At 42.5% G+C, this 19,624-nt stretch overlaps 1 protein-coding gene across 1 annotated transcript in view; it reads left to right on the top strand.

Moving 5' to 3' along the window:
• Positions 1–19,624, top strand: part of Hdc (histidine decarboxylase) — a 110,754-nt gene that overhangs the window by 54,027 nt on the left and 37,103 nt on the right. Inside the window, exons 7-8 of the mRNA XM_067148166.2 lie at positions 9,876–9,942; positions 18,194–18,356. Coding sequence (XP_067004267.2) covers positions 9,876–9,942; positions 18,194–18,356 — 230 coding nt within the window. The remainder of the gene's footprint in view (positions 1–9,875; positions 9,943–18,193; positions 18,357–19,624) is intronic.

Here is a 19,624-nt window from a genome sequence, read left to right on the forward strand (position 1 = left end):
GTTTACGTGCGGTAGGGTGGCCAGTTCCTTTCCGCTCCTCCATTCCCTTACCCCCACCAACAGCGCGTGGCAACCCATCCAACTCCTGACCACGCCCAATGTTGCTTAACTTCGGAGATCTCACGGGATCCGGTGTTTCAACACGGCTACGGCCGTTGGCACTACTACTAATAAACTGCTTTAATTCTTACCCTGAATAGGGACGGGTCCTCATGTAGGGTGGTGCCCTCTCTCAGGCCAGGAGATTTGTGGTGGTGATGGAGATGTGTGGAGAAGGTGAGAGGGATGGTGGCCGTGGCCTATGCTAGTAAGTGTCCCAGCATTCGCCTTAGTGCAGGAGAATGGAATACCACTGGAAACCAGTCTGAGGACAGCCAACGGTGGGGACTAGCCACTCTCCGTCTTCCGAATGCAAAGGCGTAGAGCCATGGCCACCGCTCCTCTTCCCGGTTGGTCGGTCGGAATGCAGAGCTGTCGGACCATGGACCAGCCGTGGTCACTTGTAGTGGAAGACTACTCTGCAACCGCCGACCTAGTAAAGTGTGATTGGCTGATTCTTCTTTAAACGGATGCATTGAAATTTGCTGATCCCCACAACATACTCTTTATTGTAGGGAATCGTTCATGTTTTCAGTTGAATGGAGATATTCAGTATTCATTCTGACTAGGCACTTGTAACTTGCAGTGCGACTTTGCAGCTGCATCCATCCAGTTCTCAGATTTATTCCAGCTGGCTTATTGTAAGCACTTTGGAGTGTACTTGTCTCCCTCTACCGCCAGACAAAATAACAGTTTGATGGAGCGGTCTGAAACAACCTGCTGAATTACAGCACCTATCAATTATGGCACTTGCACTGTTTTATCACCAAACAGATTGGTTCTTCCCCTACATTCACCGTGTACTAAGTCATTGTTTTAAATGTTAGTACTTGTAGCCCTTTGCTTCTAACACCCTCAAATGTACCTTTTTTTATTCTTTCACGCTTTTCTTTTCCTTTCATCACACTGCTCATGCCATTATATGATGTTCTTGCCGAGGTCGCCCAATGCTTTTCTCATGACGAAATCCATGGCAAGCGATAATACGAATTCCGACCACATATGTGTAAATAATACCCTTGCTGGTGAGATGTAGTGTTAACAGTGCACTATGTCTTCTGGTATGGGCTATATCAAATTTGTTACTTTCATTGATCTGTCTCAGTCTCATCCTTGGCTTTGACAATATGAAAGTGACTGAGGTATGAGTGATGCTAGTAATACCATTGCTTATGCAGCCAGTCCCTGTTATGAATGGTGTGAAGATATCGCTCATAGGGTCGGTTGGTGCATGCATTTCAGTGGGCTTGGCAGACTGATATGTAATAGCAGCGGCTGGCTCGGTGAGGAAAGCAACGGGAAACTACCTCACTCCTCATTTCCCTAGTACGCCTCTTCAGTGACGCCTAGGCTATTTATGACAGCTGTTGGCAGAGCTGCAGAGGATCAAACCAGCCTTCGGGCTGAATACCCAACATACATACATGTGTAAATAAAACATATGTTACAAATGTTATACAACGGACATGTGTTGCAAGTAAGCATGTAGGCTATGGGTAAGCATTCCTTTCGATTAAATTCAACAGGTTTGGGAAATTACTAACTGATTTGATAGGAAGTATTTTGGGTTTAGGAAAATGTATTCAACTGAAGCTCGACTTGTAGGATTCCAGAAAGATATAACAGATATTTTAGATTCCGGAGGTCAAATGGACTGCATCACCATTGACCTACACAAGACTTTTGATAGGGTAAATCATGTGAGACTACTGACTAAAATGAGGGCAATTGGACTAGACATAAGAGTGACTGAATGGCTGGCTACATTTCTAGAAAATAGAAAGAGAATTAGAGTAGGAGTATGATATATGATCCTGCAATGATATGAGAGGAGTTTCTCAAGGCAGTATTATTTAACCTTTGTGTTTTATTATATATTGTACATGACTGAAGTAAAAAATGAAATGTCGTATGGCTTTTAGTGCCGGGATATCCCAGGACGGGTTCGGCTCGCCAGGTGCAGGTCTTTTTATTTGACTCCCGTAGGCGACCTGCGCGTCGTGATGAGAATGAAATGATGATGAATACAACACATACACCCAGTCCCTGTGCCATTGGAATTAACGAATTAAGGTTCAAATGCCCGACCCGACCGGGAATCGAACCCGGGACCCTCTGAACCGAACGCCAATACGCTGGCCGTTCAGCCAACGAGTCATGACTGAAGTAAAGAAATGGAATCAGTGATAAGGCTTTTTAGGTATGATGTTAAAAAATAAAAGAGAATATTTTGAGCGACTGTAAAAAGAAACCTAGATAATGTTGTGAGATGGAAAGCAGGCAATGGTATCATGGTAAATGGGGTGAAAAGTCAGGTTAAATGTCACCAAGCGGAAAAGTCTTCTAAGTTAAATTACTTTGTTGATGGGATGAACGTACCTCATGGGGTTCGCTGCAAGTACCTAGGAAAGATCTTCATTGGTTTAATCACATAAACGGGATTGTAAGTAAAGGTCACAGATTTCTTCACATGGTTATGAGGGCAGTTAGGATGTAAACAAGAGGGCTTATAAGCCTCTGATAAGACCACAATTAGATTAGGTATGGGACCATCAACAGGATTACTGATTCGAGAACTGGAAAATGTACAAAGAAAAGAGCAGCTGCATTTGTTCAGGGTGATTTAAAAAAATACCTTTGTTAAAAAATGTTACAAATTTTGGGCTGGGGAACCTTAGAGAAGAGCTGATCGACTAAGCAGTACAGTAGGTACGTTCCGAGCAGTCTGCCGAGAGATGGAGTGGTTGACGTTAGAAGAATAATTTTGAGTTGTGGTTTTTAAAGTAGGAAAGATGAAGGTAAAGTTGGAATTCAGACGGACAAATTGAGTCAAATATTCGTTTATAGGAAGAGGAGTTAGGGATTGGAATAATTTGCCAATCGGCATGTTCGATAAAATTTCAAATTCTTTGAAATTATTAAGGAAATACTAGGTAATCTACTGATAAGGAATCTGCCGTCTGGGTGAGAGCCCTAAATGCAGATCAGTGGTGAATAATTGACTGAATAATACTATTTTTCTAGGGATCCTGGTTTCGACTTTGGAACCTTCCACTTAATATTCGCCGCTGAATTTTGGTAAGTGAGCTTTCTATGGCACGTAGATTTGAACAAAATTTCAAGGTTGGTTTCGATATGAGCTTGTATTTAGTTCCCTGGCGAGGCTTACAATGTTTGTACAAGGACTGAAGTCTCGGGTTATACAATAATATTATTGGCTTTATGTCCCTCAATTACTTTTACGGTTTTCGGAGACGCCGAGGTACCGGAAGTTTGTCCCGGAAGAGTTATTTTACGTGCCAGTAAATCTACCGACAGGAGGCTGACGTATTTGATCACCTTCAAACACCACCGGACTGAGTCAGGATCGAACCTGCCAAGTTAGGGTCAGAAGGCCAGCGCCTCAACCGTCTGAACCACTCAGTCATAGGTGAAAGGGCGCACTCTTCAGATCACTTATAAAAATACGCCTTGAGTGCATATGCTGCATACTGATCAGCTACCTGAAAATTGATTTATATACCATCAAAATAAAATTCAGTGCTGGTCATCCATTATAGATTTAGGCCCCTACGCCCCCACATACACACGGAGGAGTGGGGGAGTCCTGATTCATTACTGGTACCGGTGCGAAAAAGGTCGCTCCTCACCCAGTCTATTTGTTTTGTACTAAATTAGTCATTGAGAAGTAAATTTGTGATGGAAAAATAAAAGATAATATTTAGTAATAGTGAAGACAGAATATAGAGTAGCGGTTTAGAGGAACATGAAATTGAAGTGAAGAATATAGTAGTTGAAAGAGTTTTGGTCATGTTTAGGAATTTTCCATAATAAACTTAGGCCTCCTCCCCCAGAAGGGGTGGGGGTGAGTCTGAATTCTTTACTGGTACCGGTACCATTAAATGCCCCTCACTCAGTCTATTTAAGCTGAGTATTCTAAATTCCTCGGGGAGAAGGCATGAATGTCTTCAAATGAACAATGGATGTGCTTTGAAGCATAGTAAAGACAAGCATGTAGTATATGAAGAACATACATTAAAAACCTAGAGCGTAGAATAATGATTTTCTTATTCAAAATATGCACACTTCACTTCAACAGATGGTGAAAAATATCTCTTTTTACAGTCTACGTTTTAACTAGCTGCTAAACCCGACGATGTTGGTTATTTATCTAAATGCAGCAGTAGTACCACCTAGTGGAAGTGAGTGGCAGCAGAAGGGGCAGAGAACACAACTGTTAACAATAGTCAATCACTAATGATAGTTTACTGTTGATTAACTTCAGGGCCCTCCTGTGAGTATCAGTGACAGAGTTAGGGCCCCTGGTAATTATGTCGATCAGAGTTGGTTCTATGAAAAACGCTCTTATGATGTATGCAAAATTTTTCTTGAAATTATCTTAAATAAAGATGACTGTTTTCAAAATATCAGCAAGAATACCACCATGATATACAACTCTAGGATTGGAGCACCAGAGTGCACAGATGGAGGCTCGGCGCAAAGAGGGCTCAAGGTGATGCTCTTTCGTTCTTAGCTCACGAAATTTGAAAAGTGGTACGAATGCTGGAACGGGTCCACTCAACCTCGGTAGGTCAACTGAGTAGAGGGGGTTCGTTTGCCACCTCATCCATCCTCGAAGTGGTTTTCCGTGGTTTCCCACTTCTCCTCCAGGCAAATGCCGAGATGGTACCTAACTTCAGGCCACGGCCGCTTCCTTTCCTCCCTCTTCCTTGTCTATCCCTTTCAATCTTCCCATCACCCCACAAGACCCCTTTTCAGCATAGCAGAGGAGGACACCTGGACGAGGTACTGGCTCTCCTCTCCAGTTGTATCGCCCCGATCCAAAGTCTCACACTCCAGGACACTGCCCTTGAAGCGGTAGAGGTGGAATCCCTCGCTGAGTCCGAGGAAAAACCTACCCTGGATGGTAAACCAGTTAAGAAAGAAAGGAAGATTATTATTATTATTATTATTATTATTATTATTATTATTATTATTATTATTATTATTATTATTTTCCGACTCTTTAGCTGAATAATCAGCGTTGAGGCCTTTGGTTTGGAGGGACCCGGGTTCGAATCCCGACCGGGTCGGGCATTATAACCGCGTGTGATTAATTCCTCTGTCTCGGGGACTGGGTGATTCTGTTTGTTTGTCCCAACATTCTCCTCTTCATACTCAGACCACACTACTAACCACCACAGAAACACGAAATAATGATTACTTCCCTCCACACATGGTTGGCTTCAGGACAGGCATCCAGCCGTAAAACACGGCCAAATCCATAAGTTCATCCCTGTTCGCATCCACTACCCCACAGGTGTGGTAAAATCTGTAGATTATTATTATTATTATTATTATTATTATTATTATTATTATTATTATTATTATTCAGGATTTGATCCTTGATTTGACAATTTTAGGATAACTATTTATTATAAATGGTACTTCAAGAGTGAAGTAAGATAATAACTAGGTAATCTCTTAATAGTAGACCTTTATGGTATAGGATATTGCACTATGCTAAACTGTGATCTGAGTAATACCGTGCTTTCTGAGCGATGCTCTGTTGTATAGGAAAGACGCTGGAAACTGCGTGGGTTCCTTTCACCGCTCTGCTGACTTTGATTGGCTGGAGTCTTGCTGTGCTGTTGAGCCTTCACTAATTGTATATCAGTGTGTAATTGAGCCAAGCGGTTTATAGAGGAAGAATCCTGGTTCCCTTGAGATATATTTAACAAAGTCTGCATCTCATAGTATTGACTTCTTTGTGAGGAAGTTTTTTAGTTGAATTATATTTCTCAAGAGGATGGGATCTGACCAAAGTTATTCATTACTGTTGTGAAAATTTACTCTAAGAACTACTATTCCTTGCCATTCAATCTGAGATACGATCATGCTAGTTGAAATCGCGGTATGGGCCGTGGAAATCCTCCGCCTAAGACTCACTAAGGCACATCCTTGTTTAGATTTTTAAGTACTGATTAAATAAGCTCAAAATTATCCGCATAACAGCACGCTGCATCCAGCCAAGTGGTGCCAGCGGAAAATCAGCGGCCACTGTTTGAATAAACTTCCGCGCATGACTGGGTGCCTTAATGAACACTTTCTCCACGGATTCTATCACTCCGTTCACAATTGGAAAAATTCTCATTACTGTTTCATTAACACAATACATACAGTGCGGTGAACAAGTTAAATGAATCATCTCTCTATACAGAATTTTCAACCCTTGGTTTGTTTAACCGTGTAAGATACAGCGTCTGTAATTATTAGATACAATCATATTGGATCCCATCAGGCTACAGAGAGCCACAGCATCATTAATAACTCAAGCTAGTGTATGACTGTTTGTTTTCTCAAGATGAACCGTTGTCTGTAAAAATGACGCATTTTAACGCATCGACTATGACGTTGGCTATGTAACAGCCTGCAGCTACAGTGTCTCGTCCATTGTAATCCATTCTGCATTGTCACCAGTTTCAATACGGATTCTCTGTGCTGTCTCAGAGTAAGGTTTTGGAAGATAGTACTCAGGCATTGTTGACTTGTCCCGGGGGGGAAGTCTGATGTACTTCTGTGACGTTTCACGTAGCACTGGGTGCTGCAATTGGTTAAGTGGTACATCAGCCGCAGGAAGTCTTTGACAAATATCTTGTGAGAACTGGCAGTTTCCTGGACCAGGTCTCAGATCTTGCATTTCGGGAAGCGAATGTTGTGTCGACTTCTTTAACGCTGCACATGCCACGTGTTTTGCTGTCGAAGTATGTTGTGTAAATTGTGAATGCATATCTGCGGCTATGGATTTCTCACAAATGCTGGTCAAAACAAATAACCCAATTGTTAGAATTCCCAAGGATCTAAAATGAGGGCAGGAGACATGTAAGAAATAAATCATACCGCCGAATATAGGAAACGTATACTTATGAATAAATATGCCAGAATATGTATTCAATTATAAAAGCGGCAAAAATAAGCAAATAATTAAAAGACATTGAGTTAAATAAAATATATTTAAGCACTTAATTATCCAATCCTTGTTTATTAACATATTATTTACAAACTTTCTCTTGTGTGCTTCTTCAGATAAAAAGAAAATTAAGAGAAATATCAAAGGAAATTCAGTGAAGTTAAAGTCCAAATATGAAGGCCTAAAAAGGGGCCCATAGACGTGCAATATTATTGCGCAAAATGGATTGTGCAATATATTGTTAGCTGCCCATAGACGTGCAATATTACTGCGCAATATCGGGGTTTGTGCAATATAACTGATAGTGTGTACTTAATATTGAAGGGTTGTACAATATATTGTGCAAAGCGGTCACAGACGTACAATATGCGTTGCAATACATAGTCAGTCCATGCCGTTATTTTGTTTGGTGAACATGTTCAGTGACACTGATCTTTGCTGCGTTTTGCTCGCCGTGGGCGTAAGTGCCAAAAAGAAGCAGAAACGGAAAAGGACATGGGCCAAACAGTGGTTTCTGGACAGAGAAAGGTACACTCATGAAAATTTACTCACTGAACTGAGAAAATGCGAGCCAAATGATTTTCGAAACTTTCTGCGCATGAATAGTGAATTGTTTGATGAACTTATCGCTTTGGTTACGCCTCAAATCGAGAAAAAGAATACTATTACGCAGAGAATTGATTTTTAATAACTTCTTGTTTATCGGCGTTCGGGTATTTTTCGCGATATTTATCAATAAGCACCTCGTACTGTTCACTTTTTTTTTTTTACGCGATTACTGTAATCTTTGCTCTTAACGTCCCATAGAGCCGGAAGGTCATGGTACACTTCGATAAACTCCAAAAGAAACTTTTTCTCCTCCTGTTTGTCTGCCATCGCGATACGTTCTCCCCCAACTGTTGATAACAACTGGCGGGAGGACGGGATATTGCACAATATTGCCAACACACGGCACAGTATTTTGTGGTTTGTGCAATATATTTCAAACTTCTTTGATTTCGTACAATATATTGCACAACCCTTCAATACGAAGTACACACTATCAATTATATTGCACAAACCCCGATATTGCACAATAATATTGCACGTCTATGGGCCCCTTAAGCATAAAAAAACTAAATTTTCTAATACCTGCGTTTATAACGTGTCTACATTATAGGTATTTGATGCAGAATTTTAAAAAAAATTGACAGATAGTAAATTTTGAAGTGGGTTTGTGTAATAGATTTAATGTCCACAAGCGTTTCACCGTTATCAAACGGAAATATTACAAGACACTTGTAAGACATCAACGGGCTAACTGCAGCAGTCTTCATAAACATTGCGTAGTACCGTAACATTAGATGTGTGGCATACGGATTATTTTATTTGGACTCTGATTAAATTGCCTGTGAAACTAATGAAGAGTGAATTTTTCATGATTACAATGAATATTTGCCAATGTGAAGGGTGCTTCTCTCAGAACCAGTCTTTCATTGCCTGCTTTCGGGTCAGATCGGCCGCCTTATTTAACAGTACATTCATTCACCCCTGGGAGGATATCTAACGTTGTGTACAAAGAAGCTCTGGGAGAGAAAACATCAGTAAAATGACTAAGCATCGAATTATTATGGCAATCAGGCTTGGCATATTTGGGCTATAAATTTAGGTTGGCAGGAAGGAATGCAAGTTTGGTACTATTTCAATTTTTGTGTTTTCGTGTTGTCAGTACACATTTTATAGCACCCGCATTCACATCCTTATTTCTAATTCAGAGAGAGATACTCTATCAAACACTCCTACCAATGTAAATACAGTAGAAGCTCTGTTAACCGAAACAAAGGGAAAGGGGGGTATCGGAGAAAACAAATCGAATAATAATTGAAATGTCATTTTTAGAGGTCAAGAATGGCTTTTTGGAAGGTTTAGATGAAAGTAAATGAAGAAAATTGGTTACTTATTTACTACATTGTTGACAAAGCATTTCAATGCTGGAAACCCGAACTACTCAACTTTATTTACTAAATAAACCTTCAGGGACTTGGTCTTATATGTAAGTATTATTCTTATGATTCTTAGCAAATGATTGAGAATTCAACCTCTCAGCTATACTATGCTACTGTCCTACATTCAAAGCTTACTGTAAAGTCGTCCCAGCTATGAAACCTTTTCACTGTAAATATACAGTAGGTGCTACCATATTTATGAAAAAATCTTGTATTTTCTTTTCCCATCGTTTGCTAGCCGCTATGGCCCGCCAATATTTCATTAGCAGAACGTCATAAAACCTCGAAGGCATTGAAAATCTCGTCTGCGGTGTCATGGGTGGTGTTTTCTGCTACATCATCTTCGTCGTCTCTTGCATTGTTATCGTGTGATTCATGTCTTAGTCATTGAAATGAACTTCCGAGTCATAACCGTTTACCCATTCACTTATTTCACCCTTGTTGATCTCTTCACATCCTGGTATTTGTACAACTAGGTCTGAAAAGTTTTCGTCTTTCTCAGTGTCGTCCTCAATTAAAATCCCGTCAAAAGTTTATCCTAACATTTTCCCAGGTTTGACGACTTTATTTTCTCTCCGATCGCTTCCGTTAAACGGTATTTCGGTCAACAGTATTTCGGATAACTGAGGTTCTAATGTACAACTTTGGAACATGAAGATATTAAACCAGTATCCACATATATCTGAAAGTCCCAGTTGCTTGTAAAATGCTCAATAAATGGTTAACCAAATTATTACGCATGTACATACTAAGTGATTGTACTACAACTAGAAATAAGATATGACAATAATATTTCATACTGATCTTTCTTTGTTTCATAGCTGTGCGCTACTTTGGGTACAACAGGTGCTTGCGCATTTGATAACCTACAGGAACTTGGTCCTATATGTAAGTATTATTCTTATGATTCTTAACAACTAATTGAGAATTGAACCCCTCAGATATCCTATGCCACTGTCCTACATTCAAAGCTTCCTGAAAAGTCGCCCCAGCTATGAAACCTATTCACCTAGAAATGAATACCTTTCATAATCATCTGATGTCACTTAAGATTTTTTTGAGTAATAATTAGATTGGATTTATTTTTCCTGGCAAGATCAGGACCATTTGGCCTTGTCTTTCATCTAACCAGATTATGAGATACAATACAATATATCAGTTATACAAGAATAATCAGAAATGAAAAATTAATTAGAAATATTAACTTATAGAATACCAATAATTATAGTACGAAGTGATGTACGATGATTATGAGGATGAAAACAATCACAAAGTAGTAAAATGTTTACAAAAAGGACTAAGGTGTACAACTGAATCCTCACTCTTTAGTAGTTGTTATTAAGGATATATTGCTGACAATGTTTCCTGAAGCTAACAGGTGTGGCTTCTCTGTCAGAGCTAAGTAGCTTATTTCACAGTCGTGCTGTAGAAACGACAAAATAATTTGTGTATCATGCTGTGATAACGGGTGGTATACTTCGTAGACAAAAATGTTTCTGATTTGGTTCGCCTTCCAGAAATAGTGATAAACTTCTGGCTTAAATACTCTTCTTTATACCCACTTGCAATACGCGGTCTCGCGATTTAAGCCAGTCTTCTTTTTTAAATTATCAACTACTATATTGATACCTGACATTTTAAATAAGGTGTCCAAAAACTAGCTGCAATGGGGTGTAGAGAAAACTGATGAATAACGTGGTGGTTTCATCTGTTCGGATAATTTACCATTTAGAACACTCGTGTCTGGAGCACTGACAACCCTCATGAGTGGATTAAGTGCCCCTACGCTATCATAAGATCGGGGTATGGTAAACCTTAAGTTGGCAGCGTGTTATTGGGCCAATTTTCTTCCATGAAACCATCAACGCAGAACGTTACCGCTCCGAAATTCTGGAAGCTTTCGTGCCCAACTCGGAGTACGGAAGATTCAAGTGGGGCTGCTCCCAACAAAACGGGGTAACAGCACTCTCCAGAAAGTGCTCAACAACATGCCGCATCGTACATTGCCATGTCTGCAGGCCATGGGAGGACGTTCCCAACATCTCCTGTAGAAAAATCTGCACTGCATTAAGTCTCCTCTTCCTCCTTCTTGTCCACACCTGGGGGTCGCGGGTGGAAACTAAGCCCCACATGCGGATTCGGCTCTGTTTTACCGCCAAATGCGCTTCCTGACGCCAACCACTATTCCCAGCCGGGAATCGAACCCTCTGAACCGAAGCCCTCGACGCTGACCACTTTGTCAAGGAGTCGGACATGCACTACCCTAAGTACCACTTCATATTTTTTCTGCATAGTTACTTTGGACGTTCTGATAAACGACAATTTACCTTCTGCTATTTGTTGGTAGATGCAGTCTTTCTACACCTGTTTCTTGGCACGGTTCAGATCAAAATGTAGATGTCTCGGTCTTATTTATGGCTGCGACAGTATTGAAGCTGCTGAGGTATGGGTGGTTCCTAGTAATGATATGCAAAGCACGACTAGTGCGTCTGGATGCTGTGAAAACTGTTACTCATTGGATCAGTCGTGCGAAAATAAACATTTTATTACTCAGTGAAGAAAGGAATGGCGAACTACCTCACTCCTCATTTTGCCTAGTGCTCCTCACTATGACACTGCCTTTGGATTTCGGAATTGTCTCCTGGACACATCCATTGTTAGTGTTAAGGATGGATTTTTGTTGAGATTAGATTCTATGATACAGCATTGTTAATGATTTTCCTTTCGGTTCTATGAAAGCTAAAAGTAGTTGTATTATGTGACAGCACAGGTACATGCATTAAGATTTCATATTAAGCACACTCGCAACATCGGCTTCAAATACTGTAAAATGTAGGCCTACACAATATACCTATGGTATGTTGAAAGTAGAGATTTGGAAGGAAAACAAAAATTAAGGATAGCTTCGGGTGTGTTTCTGGAATAACCTCAAAATGAATTCTGGTTTTAGAAAATTATCTTGACAACAAAACTAATAATATCCGAGGATATTTGTATCTAGTTTGTGCATGTACGGTTCTTAGAAATTCTGTCTATGGAAACTTGAGGCGTGGATCAGATAATAATTTAAAAAAATAATACTCTTATATAGTTAAAATCCAGTTCTCTTTTCCTCTCTCAGATAGATAGATAGATAAGAAATGGGTGAGCCCTGTCTTCGCAGAGCTCCACACGTAGGTCTATGAAGACCCTTTGTGCCCCTTAAACAGGTTTGCCTAGTCCAGCCCTAGTACTCCTATAAAGGATACCAGTGTCCGGATATTGGCATTTCTGATGTCTTCCAGGCTCACAAAATGTAAGCCAAGGTATCGATGTCTAGTGCTAGCAAGAGCCTCGCACTGACATACCACATGCGCGGAGGTCTCTTCCTCCTTACCGCATCTTCTACACATCGGATCCTGAGTGATTTTCATGATGTGTAGGTGTCTCTGTAAGGTATTGTGGCCTGTTAACAGTCCAACTACCATTCTCATTCTGGTCCTATTCAAATTCATTAGGACCTTTTTATAACTTTGGCTAGGCCCTTTGATAAGTTCACGTACCTGCCTTGCTATAGTTAACCTCTTCCAAATATCTAAGTGACACTGGTTTGTCCATTGGGATATTACCAGTCTCACGCTTCGGAGTGACACTCCCAGGAAAGGCTCTGGTCCTGTGAAAGAACCTTTTGAGCCTTGTTTCGCTAGTTTGTCAGCTTCTTCATTTCCACTGATACCTGTGTGCCCAGGGACCCATAATAGGGTAACTGAGCTAAATTCACACAGCTGATCTAACATCCTTTGGCATTCCCATACCAGTTTTGATGTTGTTTTAACTGCACAAAGTGCTTTTAGTGCTGCCTGGCTATCACTACAAATAGTGATGTGTCTTCTGTGTCCAGGCATATTCCATATATATACAGCACAGGCTAGTATTGCGTATACTTCAGCCTGGAAAACAGTAGCATATTTACCCATAGGAAGGGAGAGCCTTGTCTTAGGCCCCCAGACCCCGGCGCCTGTGCCCGTCTCCGTCCGCGAGCCATCTGTGTACCATGTACAGCCCCCAGACTTAAGACGGGCCCCAGCATCCGCGGCACACTCCTCCCTTGTGGGTATCACGACTGTAAATTTATAATCCAAATTAAAGCTAGGCTTCATCAGATCCCCAATCATCATTGTTATAGGGCAAGTCTGGTGAAGCCTTGTAAGAATAGAGGCATGACCTCTATTCGGGTTTTTGAAGGACCATCCTCCGAGTGACCAGAGGCGATAGGCACTCATTCCCGCTATTGCCTTAACATATAAATGTAAGGGGGGAAAACCTAGGATGGCCTCCATTGCACATAATGGTGTAGTATCCAGTGCCCCTGTTATTCCTAGACACGCAAGTCTTTGGACACTGTTTAACTTGGTGGTCACAGTTTTATTCTCCGAACCTGGCCACCAGACTAAAGATGCATAGGTGTTCGTGGGCCGTACAATAGAGATATAGAGCCATTGGACCACCTTAGGTCTTAGGCCCCAAGTCTTCCTGACGGCCCTGCGACAGGCCCACATAACCTTGCGATCCTTATCCACCTTATAATCTATATGTTTCTTCCAGCTCAGTCTTGCCTCAAGGATTACCCCTAGGTACTTAACTGAGGTTGTCTTAGGTAGTTTTTTCCCAAATAGGAAAGGCTCTGACAGTCCGTCTAGCCTCCTCCTCTTGGTAAATACCACGAGCTCTGTCTTATCGGGGTTAACCGACAAGTCTGTCTCGTGGCACCATCTTTCCACCCTACGTAGAGAGCTCTGTACGAGCTCGGAAACCGTGCTGGGGAAATTTCCTACCGCCATCAGGCTTATGTCGTCTGCATAGCCTTGGGCGTATATTCCTCCAACATTTAACCTGGTAAGTAGTTCATCCACTACCAGACACCATAATGTTGGTGATAATACTCCTCCCTGTGGACACCCCCTATCTATATTAGCTCTCAACATTACAGCGTTGAGGGTAAACAGAATTTGACGGCCCTGCAGTGGGGCCATAATCCATTTTATGAGCATACTGCTCACTCCTCTTCTCTCTAGACTACGGTCTATGGAGCCCAAAGATGTATAATTAAAGGCCCCTTCTATATCTAGGAATACAACCATAGCAAGTTGTTGCTGATCCAAGGCACTCCCCAGCCTAGAAACTAGCTGGTGTAGTGCCGTCTCAACCGACTTCCCTGGTTGATATGCATGTTGATGAGAATGCAGGGGAAAGTCACTTAATACTTTCTCCCTGATGTGTCTATCCACCAGTCTTTCCAAGGTCTTAAGTAGAAAAGACGTTAGACTAATGGGTCTATAATCCTTAGGTCTAGTATATGAAGACCTTCCGGGTTTAGGTATATACACCACCTTCGCCTGACGCCACAAGGAGTACACGTACCCCATAGTGAGACAGGCTCTAAATATTCTGACCAGGTATGGTATGAGGACCCTCTCCCCCCCCCCCCCCCCCGCTTATTGAAGAAGTGCCGGGAAGATCCCATCCACCCCTGGGCTTTTGTAAGGGGCAAAGGATTCTAATGCCCACTTGACCCTTCTTGGGGTAACAATCTCTGCGGCTTCCTTCCAGCCACTTTTATCGGGTCTGAAGGATCCGCTCGATTCTACCTCACTATTCGTGACTACTGAACCTGGAAAGTGGGCATCAAGCAGTAAGTTCAGGGTCTCCCCCTCTGTGGATGTATATCCACCCGAAGGAGACTCCAGTGAGCCCAGCCTTGCCCTTCTATCCAAGGTTAAAATTTTATGAAGCCTTGCCGCTTCATGTTGACTTTCAATGGAGTCACAAAACTGTCTCCAAGATTTCCTAGAAGACTTTTTGACTTCTGACTTGTACCTTCTTTGTGATTCTTTGTAAGAATCTAGGCTTTCTTGATCCTGAAGTTCCCTGTATTTATTCCAGAGCCGTCGTGTATTTCTCCTCAGGTGTTCAAGATAACTATTCCACTTCAAACTTCCTGTTACTCTTTTTGCCTTAACAATAGGGCAGTTTAATTCATAAGAGATAACCAGTGTCCGTGTGAGAAAACTCACACTGAGCTCCAGCTCCTCTTTATTTTTAATTATATTTGAGGGTCCTCCCTCCAGTCCCCTCCTTACATCCTCCCTAAAAGACGTCCAATCGGTTCGTCTAGGGTTTCTATAAGACGGGACCTCGAGGGAGCCCTCTATATAAAACACAATGTGTCTATGATCTGACAAGGAAGGCTCCAAAGAAACCTTCCAGTCTTTAAATTCCTGTATGATTCCCATGGAACCCAGGGTAAGATCTATGATCCCCTCACTCCTATTATTAATGAAGGTAGGAGTATCACCAATATTCATGATCTCAAGATCAGTTGTACATGAGGTGCTCTCCCCTTCGGTTTGTATATTTACTTCCCCAAATGCTGTGATGAGCATTGACGTCGCATCCTACTATGAGGTTTAATCCTTGTTTCCTACAGTATATCACCAGTCTCTTAAACTCCTCCGGCGGGGGTGGAGATTCAGAGTCTCCTGGGAAATATGCAGAGCAGACAACCAAGTCTTTTGGCTGTCCGTCCTCTTTATATCTCACTAGGACTGCTACCAGGTCTCTAGTAATGAAGCCTGGTATAGCCCAGGCGTTGTGATCTTTAACTAATATACATGCTCTAGGCTTCTACTCTGCTATTCCACTGAATAAAGTGAAACCTGCACATTTTAGTCCCATGATATGCCCCTGTCTGAGCCAGGGTTCTTGTATCAGGGCGACCGAAAACCTGCCCTTCTGGATACTTCTAATAAGTACCCTAGAGGCCGCTATACAATGTTGTATATTTGCTTGTATGAAAGTAATCATTCTTACCTTCATGCAATACTTTACCTTATGCGGTCTCCGGAACGTGCTGCTCCGTTTCCCGCGATGTGTCTTGAGGCTTGGCTGGCCCAGGTTCCTGTCCGGGCTCCCGCTCTTCGCCCCTGTTAGTCTCAGTATTGTCTGTGGTGGGGTTGGTCCTCTGCTTGTCACGCTTTCCCTCCACCAAGGTGAAGGTAGCCACATGCACCCCGCAGAAGATCATCTTCCCCACCACTTTCTCCACGTCTCTGGAGTCCATGCTGACCACAAGTCGGACACCTCTCTTCTCCTCCTTGCGGTCGTAGACCCTCCAGCTGGTGGGATTTAAGCCATGGTTCTGGCGTGCCATTCTTCCCAAAAGGATATTATTGTCCTTTGGTTGTCCTGGTATCCAGACCATGACTCTCTTGTAGGAAAGAAGTTTATCCATGCCCACAATTGTGAGCCTGGCTCCTTCCCACGGTTGTATACCTGTAACAAGACTGGAAAGCCAAGCTACAGTATCGTCGTTTTCTGCTATAATGACGGCCGCACCTCTCGACAGATAGCAATCCAGGAACTGAGGCTTAATGGGCCCCTGCTCCGGAAGCTCATCTATCAGATTGGTGATAGCCTCTTCCACAGCTTCCACCTGTTTCTCGGTTAGCTGCTGCTCAGGATATCCTACAGGTACTATGGCCATCCTGATCCCAGCTTTAGCTATCCTAGCATATTCTACCTTAGGTTTTTTGCGGGTCTGCAAGTCTTCTTCTGGGGTTGCCCCCGACAGAAGTCGTTTCCCCGCTGGCATCTTGGTGGGTGGGGTCCTCTGTGCCCTAGAAGCAGAGCCCTTTTCAGGGTCCCGCCTCTTGTGCCCATTGGATTCCCCCCCCCCAGTTGTTACTGTCGTGGTATTAGAAGGCCCTTCAGCTCCCGGAGTTAAGCCCTCTTTGACCTGCTCCCGGGCCTTTAAGGCCTTCTTATATCTCCTCTTCTCAGCGCCAGAGCGCTGTTTCTTCTTCTTCTTCTGGACCTGTAGATTGCCCACCTCTTGAGTGAGCCCTCTAACTGTCGAAGATGAACTATCCGAGGGTATCTCCGCAGAGTCCCCTTCGGTTGTTGTTGTAATGTTTCTCTCGGAGGCCCCAGAAGAGCTCTCCGGTTTATGGCTGGCTACCGTACTCATTCAAATCCCACGAGTAGCTAGGGAAATATATGTCCGCCCAGGCAGAGCCCCGCGTACCTGGGTAAGGCTACTTACTTCGAGAGGGCGCCAAGTATCTCGAAGGCTCCGTTCAAGACACATCTCCCATGTGCCATGCACCCCATCGGCACGGGTCGCCTTACACCTTAGCGTTGGGCGGTGCTTCGGCTTCCTCCTCCTTGTATACCGAACGGTTACCCAAAGGGGCTCCATTCGGCATCGCAAGAAAGGAGCTACTAGTCCCCCTCACCACGAAGAGGATCTTCAATTGAAGAGGGTAACCAGGGTTAGCCCCCTACAATTGTAGAAGCACACACGAGAGGGTTTTCCTCTCTCATCACAATACTTGTAACCTTATGGATAGGGTGCTATCTGCATGTATAATTTTAACTTCCAAGACCTTCTAATCTTTGAGAGACAGCTAACGGAGATCAAACAAGAAAGATGGAAGTGAAGAGTATGTCACAAGTAAATCGAAACAGTAATAGACTCAACTAGGACTAACCCTCCGTCTTGTTACCAGTTCCCAAGTTGAGAGCTGATTTTGGCTGGGATGGAACCGAAGAACTTGAGGCCTTCAGAGGTCTCAATAATTTCAAAGTATTTGGAAATTTATCGAACGCCTTCTTTGGTAAATTACTCCAATCCCTAACTCCCTTTCCTATAAAAGAATACTTATGCCAATTTGTCCTCTTGAATTGTAAGTTTATCTTCATATAGTTATCTTTCTTAGACTTCAATCCCCTCTTTAGCTTATACATCTACTAATGCCATGTCACACCATTTCTCCACTTATAGCTCGAAACATACTGCTTAATCGAGCAGATCGTTTCCTTAATCCCAAGTTTTCGCAGCCCAAAGTTTGTATAATTTCCATGACACTACTTTTTTGTTGGAAATCACCCAGAACAAATCGTGCTGATTCTCTATGGACCTTTTACCAGTTCTGGTGTCAAACAATCCTAGTGTGAGTCCCATACACTGGAACCAGTAAACATGGCAAATCAAACCCACGTCCTTCCGGGTGAACCGATAATTCCTTTACCTTCTCGGCGTGGGCTCCATTTTTCATGGGCCTATTTTAAACATAAATGTGTAATAATTCCATGTTCACAGGTCAGGAAGAGCAACTGTGGCTACATGTTGATGCAGCCTATGCAGGCACAGCCTTCATTTGCCCCGAGTTCCGCGTATGGCTCAATGGGATTCACTATGCTGACTCCATTGCCTTCAATCCTTCTAAATGGATGATGGTTCACTTTGACTGCACCGCCATGTGGTGAGTAGTGAAACTGTTATCTCTGTTGTTAGTAAAATGCTTGGTATTTCACTATTGGGTTATAGGCGTAATGGCATTGTTGTTTGACTCCTGAACACAACAATTATCATCATCAACGTCCCGTTTCGTTCAATTTGTTTGTTACCAGGTGTATGCCTACGTTTTTCCCCTTTCTGTGGTAAAGAAAACACGAGATTTTCAAGGGAAATTCATTTTTTGTTTTTTTTTAATATTGGCCATCGGCCGCCACACATTTCGCACATCTTTTAGGTAGTTATGAATACCATGCCAGAAAAGCTGCTTGTCTTTTGCGGCAAACAATCCGTCGAGCCATTTTCCAACTTCTTTGAAATTCCTGAAGTGCTGTTCTGCGAGCTCGTGCCCCATTTATGCGAAGAGGCGATAGATGGCGCCAGATCGGGGTAGTACGGCGGGTGCGGAAGGATGCCCCATCCAAGGTGTCTTTCACCGGTTTTGTTGAGTGAGACGGCGCATTGTCGTGGAACAAAATCACTTTGCCATGTCTTCTGGCCCATTCCGGTCGTCTTTCGATCAATGCGTGATTTAAATTAATCATTTGTTGGCGATAGCGTTGTGCATTAACGGTTTCACCGGGCTTGCTCGTCTTCGCACTTTTGTGGTCTACCAGAGCGCGCACTGTCTTTCACATTGAAATCACCACGTTTAAATTGACGAAACCATGTCTCACATGTTCTCATCGATGGAGCGTGTTAGCCATATGTTTCTACCAGCAAACGATGACTTTCCACAGCCATTTTCTTTTGATTAAATAAGAAAAGCAATGCGTGCCGCAAATGTTCTTTTTCAGGCACAAACGTCGACATGATCACTGAACGATACAACACAGACGCTAGTGTTTGGCGGACTCATGTTGTGTGTGTTGGTAGGTTAATGTCAGACGAACAAACTGCTGTATGTGTCAAATTCATACACTGCGTACTGTTCGCTGGCGCCATCCCTTATTGAAACCGGAAAAGACTTATGCATACACCTGGTATAAGGAGGCTGAGGGTGGTAAATGAACATGGATAAGAAATAGATTTCATAGTTAGGCCCGTATTGATGGATATGACTTACTTTTTTACAAATTTTAGTTTATTCTCCACCTAGTCAATACATAGTTTTATTTTCAGACAGTACCAGTTTCAACCTACAAAGCGGCCATCCTCAGGTATCCATCATACAAATTTGAATTATAAGGATATAGTGTCATTATAAAAAAAACTGGGGTTAAACATCCTGAGTTA

This window comes from Anabrus simplex, chromosome 5 (genome assembly GCF_040414725.1).
Source record: "Anabrus simplex isolate iqAnaSimp1 chromosome 5, ASM4041472v1, whole genome shotgun sequence".
NCBI lineage: Eukaryota > Metazoa > Arthropoda > Insecta > Orthoptera > Tettigoniidae > Anabrus > Anabrus simplex.